This window comes from Lampetra fluviatilis, chromosome 1 (genome assembly GCF_964198595.1).
Source record: "Lampetra fluviatilis chromosome 1, kcLamFluv1.1, whole genome shotgun sequence".
Taxonomy (NCBI): domain Eukaryota; kingdom Metazoa; phylum Chordata; class Hyperoartia; order Petromyzontiformes; family Petromyzontidae; genus Lampetra; species Lampetra fluviatilis.
The window spans coordinates 40,990,953-40,996,741 of NC_136275.1; the positions used below are offsets into that span (position 1 = coordinate 40,990,953).

Consider the following 5,789-nt stretch of genomic DNA (forward strand, 5'->3'; position numbering starts at 1 on the left):
AACAACAACGGACGTCAGAGGAGCGACGCTCACAACAACGAGCGAAGCGCCGGGCGGATAAAATGAGAGCAAGTTGGCACGGTAGGGGGGCACATCTGGTGTATCTGCAAGTCGTCTCAGTCAACCCATGTGGGTCCGTCGGCATAATAATGACACGTGGGTCTGTCCCGTGACCTCCTGTCAACGAGCCTTCGACACTTCACGTGGCCTCAAAGTGCACGTGGCCTGCCACAGGCGCCGTGGTGACGTCGCCGTCACTTAGTGGCGAATGGCGTTTGCTGGCATTGGAGCGTTGTACACAGAACGAAGCACAATACCTTGCTACCGATCTCGTCAGGGAGCCTCAACCACCATCACGCAAACTCCAGTCATCCTCAGAGCAGCAGCAGCAGCAGCGGCTTTTGGCTGGCCATCGAAAAAAGACGGTCACTGCATCGCGTCTTCTGCGGCCGTCTGGAACGCTCTTCCATCTGATATTAGGAAGTCACTGGGAGATATGCACCTTTGCATCATCTCGATTGAAAAGAATTTATGTATAACTTCTTTTTGTGTTTTAGTTTGTTCTCCTTCCCCCTGCACCTCCGAATAGCACGGTTGGCTACGTACGGTGCGAAAGAAGTTCAACACGCCTTGAACTTCCAACGCCCCATCTTAGGCTCCACCATCCGTGGAACGTGGAACAGACTCGGCGTCGGGGTCACAGGCACCACGGAGGAGAAGGGGGCTTCATCATCACGAGTGGCCGGTGAAGTTGGCACAACAGACAATAATCATGGGGTGTATCATCGCTTTAATTCCGATATGCATAGAGCTGTGAAGCAGTAGCTTCCAACTGGCAGCACAGTACTCAGAACTGCTAATCACTTGTGCATCCAACTTTCGCTGAAGACCCACGACTTCGCCACTCCGCTACTCGTGACGCTACCACCCGCCCCCCCCCCCCGTGGACGCACCACCCTCGCCGCTCACGCCAGCGACATCAGGCCGCTCAGAGGTGAAGACTTTTTGTGTACGACGGATATTGTGTGTATCGCGTCCCCCTTTGCACACCACGACGCACATAAACGAGTTCGAACCCCCCCCCACCTACAACATGAGACCGTTTTTGCCAGAATCAAAGTTTGAAATAATAAGAAGAGGTTTTATCCTTTCTGGCAATACAATAGGAGTTGTGAGAGTTGATTTTGCCCTTTTTTCTGGCAACAAAACAGGTGCTGAGATGTTAAAACACTAAACTATAACCTTTTACAAGGAATCATGTCTGCATTAACCACAATACTTGTGGTCAGAATGCAAACAAAACACATACTCTGATAATATATGCATTGTCTTTGAAACGGATTGGTCCACACCAGAGACAGCTTTCTTTTGAGCCTCGTCTGGTCAAACACCGTTTTGAGACTAGGCTCAAAAGAAAGCGAGCGACTGAGTGAGCGAGTGAGTGAGTACGTGAGCGAGTGAGCGAGCGAGTGAGTAAGTGATTAAGTGAGCGAGTAAGCGAGTGAGTGAGTGGGCAAGCGAGTAAGTGAGTGAGCAAGTGAGTGAGTGATTAAGTGAGCGAGTAAGTGAGTGAGTGAGCGAGTGAGTGATTAAGTGAGTGAGCAAGTGAGCGAGTAAGTGAGCGAGTGAGTGGGCGAGCGAGTAAGTGAGTAAGTAAGCGAGTGAGTAAGTGAGTAAGTGAGCGAGCGAGTTAGTAAGCGAGCGAGTTAGTGAGGGAGTGAGCGAGCGAGGAGCGGCGTTGCCCCCCCTGCCCCCCTTACCGTGTTTGCTCAGTCCACAAAGCAAGCCCCCCGAGCCCCCCACTCGTGGGCGCTCTTCATTACCAGGCGAGTGGCGACTTCCCAGCCAAGTGGCGCCGTTCGTTCTCAACGCATGGGGAGCGGTGGCGAGGAGATGTTCACTACCTCGCCTGGTGTACACGAGGGCGCGGGTTCGATACCGACCCTGCCAGAGGGCTGAACGATTAATCGATTTCAAATCGAAATCGCAATTTGAAACAATGCGTTTAGCAAATCGCAAAGGCTGCGATTTTTGCGATTTGAAAAGTCCTCTTACTTTATTTTTGGAATTGTTTAGATTGTTATTATTATAACTTTAATTATTTAACTTAACAATTGTTTTATGTTCGATTGTTCTATTTCAATTACAACATTTTCATAAATACATATTGGAAGCAATTAATATATTTTAAGTTCTCATCCTTGCATTAGAATATATAGAGCTGTTCATATTTTGATGGTATCACGTGGTAATGCTCCATCGCATGTTTTAAATCTATTACACCGTGAATGTTGAACTGCAGCTTGACTTAAATTTTTTTATCGCAAATCAAATCGCAATATCTGTCAGAAAAATCGCAATGAAATATTTTCCCCAAATCGTTCAGCCCTAGCCAGACGCCTGCTGTATGTTTAGATTTTACAAGCCTCTCTCTCTCTCATCATCACCGCGACTACCTCGCCTGGTGTACAGGAGGTCGTGGGTTTACAAGCCTGTCTCTCTCATCATCACAGTGACTACCTCGCCTGGTGTACAGGAGGTCGTGGGTTTACAAGCCTCTCTCTCTCACCATCACAGTGACTACCTCGCCTGATGTACAGGAGGTCGTGGGTTTACAAGCCTCTCTCTCTCACCATCACAGTGACTACCTCGCCCGGTGTACAGGAGGTCGTGGGTTCGATCCTGACTCTTGACGATGCCTGCTGCTGTGTATTTGGAGTCTGCGTGTCTCTCTCCGGGTCCTCCGGTTATCCCCTCCACATTTAGAATCAGCATCACGCGTTTAGAGTATTGTATTTGGCCGCTGCTATAAATGCCCAAACGACGACGATGATCGTGATGATGTCAGCCATTTGTGATAGCCAGGTCGCTTCTTGGAAGAAGAAGAAGAAACACAACAACAACAAGAAGAAACACAACAACAACAAGAGCTGTTGTAGAGCAGCTCATCAAGCTGGCACGAGAGTCGACGCCCCCGCTGCCGCTGCTGCTGCCGCTGTCTCTCCCCGCAGGTGACCACCACCACAACCACAACCACCATCACCACGCACCTGAGTCAGCTCCTCGTCCAGGGCCGGGTGCGAGTCGCGGGCCCGGAAGCAGTCCTGGCACTTGCTCGTGTTGAAGATGTTCGCTCGGAACTTGAGGCACGAGGCGAGCTCCTTGCCCGCGAGCATGGCGGCAGCAAGCCGCGAGAGAAAAGCTTCAGCGGGAGATGGTGGGTGAGGTGGTGGTGGTGGTGGTGGGTGAGGTGGTGGTGGTGGTGGTGGGTGAGGTGGTGGTGGTGGTGGGTGAGGTGGTGGTGGTGGTGGGTGAGGTGGTGGTGGTGAGGGAGTGAAGAGGTGGTGGTGAGGAGATGGTGAGTAGATGGTGGTGGTGAGTGAAGAGGTGGTGGTGGTAAGGTGGTGGTGGGTGAGGTGGTGGTGGGTGAGGTGGTGGTGGGTGAGTAGATGGTGGTGGTGAGTGAAGAGGTGGTGGTGGTGAGGAATTGGTGGTAGTGAGGAGCTGGTGGTGAGGTGGTGGTGGTGAGGAGCTGGTGGTAGTGAGGAGGTGGTGGTAGTGCGGCTGCTAGTGTGGAACACAGCACGCTGCCCGCCTGTGTCGTCAGCGGCGCGGTGGTGGTGGTGGTTGTGGTGGTTGTGGTGGTGATGATGGTGGTTGTGGTGATGATGGTGGTGATGATGATGGTGGTGACGGTGGCACGCACGAGTTCCAGACGCGCGCTACGGTGCCTGTGCACTCCCCATCACCCGTCTGCCCGTCTCTCAATTGTCACAACTTGGATATAGTGCTGTTTGTCACTGGCCGCTCACACGCTCCCGCCGTAGTCACGACCCCCGCCTCCAGCCCCCCATCCTGGCATCGCCGCAGCGAGGAGCAGCAGCAGTCACGGTGACAGCAGCAGAAGCAGCAGCAGTCACGGTGACAGCAGCAGAAGCAGCAGCAGTCACGCAGCGGGGACAGCGGCTTGACAGGCGCGCGTCACGCCACGTGCACTGCGGCAGCGGCAGATCACATCACATCTCTCCAGCTCTCTCTCCCCTCTCTCTCCTCTCTCTCCCCGTCTGCCTCCCTCTGTGGCTGCGTCTTAAAGGCGAGGACGACACTTGGGTGCGAGCGAGCGAGTGTGAGAGAGAGAGAGTGTGAGAGTGAGTGAGTGCGTAAGAGCCCCGAATAGGACCGGCGGAGTGCGGTAAGAGGATCCGCGGCGCGCTCGCCGGCAGGCCGGTGGCCGCTGCTCGCCGCGTCACTGCAGTGCACACACGGACACACACACGCGTAGAGACAAAGATGCCCCGTGTAGCCTTTAACAGACTGTAGGGGCAAGTGCTGTTAGCCAGCAGCGATGGAAGGCCGGCACGGCACACGAGGAGGGGGGGGGGCAGCAACATGCCACACCACCAGACAGACACAGACACACACACAGACACACACAGACAGACACACACACACACAGACAGACACAGACACACACACACAGACAGACACAGACAGCAGGCGGGCAGCAACACTCAGCACTCCGCACCGCGTCCCTCTCCCGCCGCGTGGCGGTGTCCAGACGCCGCCGGCGACGTCTCTGCCGCCCCCCGGGCTCACTCCGTCTCGAGCCCCTGGGGCAGCAGTGATGGAGCGGTGGCGCAGCGGTTAGCGCGCCGCGCTACGAACCCGGCCACCCGAGTTCGATTCCCGCTCACGGCCACCGACACCAGTGACGATTTTCTGAACCGGTCCTGGGCCCACCCCTAGGTCGACTCAGCCTCAAAACTGGTACCTGGTTGCGATGTGTAAACATCGCCACTCGGGATACAAAGGCGGCCGGGCGTGGTGCTGGAAACCCCACCCCCTCGTGTGCCGTGCCTTCAAAAGGTGCTGCTCGCGAACAGCACTTGCCCCAACAGTCTGTTGAGACTATACGGGGGATCTTTGTCTTTGGTGTGTGGCCGGCATCGGGGTCCCGTGGATCCCGAGCGCCCTCTGTGGACCTGGCGACCTGCTGCAGCAACAGCTGCTGCTGATACTGCTGCTGCTGTTGCTGCTGCTGATACTGCTGCTGATACTGCTACTACTCCTGCTGCTGCTGCTGCTGCTCCTGCTGCTGCTTCTGCTGCTGCTGCTGCTGCTCCTGCTGCTGCTGCTGCTACTGCTCCTGCTGCTGCTCCTGCTGCATCATCACCACCATCACCACCATCATCACCACCATCATCACCACCATCATCACCACCATCATCATCACCATCATCACCACCACCATCAGCATCACATGGGCCGAGAGAGGCCGAGAGAGAGAGAGGGCATCACCACCATCACCACCATCACCATCATCACATGGGCCGAGAGAGGCCGAGAGAGGCCGAGAGAGAGACAGAGAAAGGGGACATCACCATCATCACCATCACCACCATCACCACCATCATCACCATCATCACATGGGCCGAGAGAAGCACAGAGAGATGGCATCACCATCATCACCATCATCACCACCATCACCACCATCACCATCATCACCATCACCATCATCACCATCATCACATGGGCCGAGTGAGGCACAGAGAGATGGCATCTCCACCATCACCACCATCACATGGGCTGAGAGAGGCATAGAGAGAGAGGGCATCACCATCATCACCATCATCACATGGGCCGAGAGGCACAGAGAGAGAGAGATGGCACCACCACCACCATCATCACCACCAGCGTCACCACGTGGGCCGGCATGCGGCCTCTGCACTGCGTTCTACGGCCACTGAGTGGCAGTGCATCGCCGCGATCTCGCGGCCTGTCAAGTCACA

The 5,789-nt window shown here is 55.1% G+C and overlaps 1 protein-coding gene across 1 annotated transcript in view; it reads right to left on the reverse strand.

Moving 5' to 3' along the window:
* The window catches only part of MPRIP (myosin phosphatase Rho interacting protein), a 38,689-nt gene extending 34,650 nt beyond the window's left edge, over positions 1-4,039 (reverse strand). The window contains 1 exon segment of the mRNA XM_078863059.1: positions 3,051-4,039. Within this exon segment, the coding sequence (XP_078719185.1) occupies positions 3,051-3,176 (126 nt within the window). The 5' untranslated portion in view covers positions 3,177-4,039.
* Positions 4,040-5,789: the final 1,750 nt, after the last annotated feature.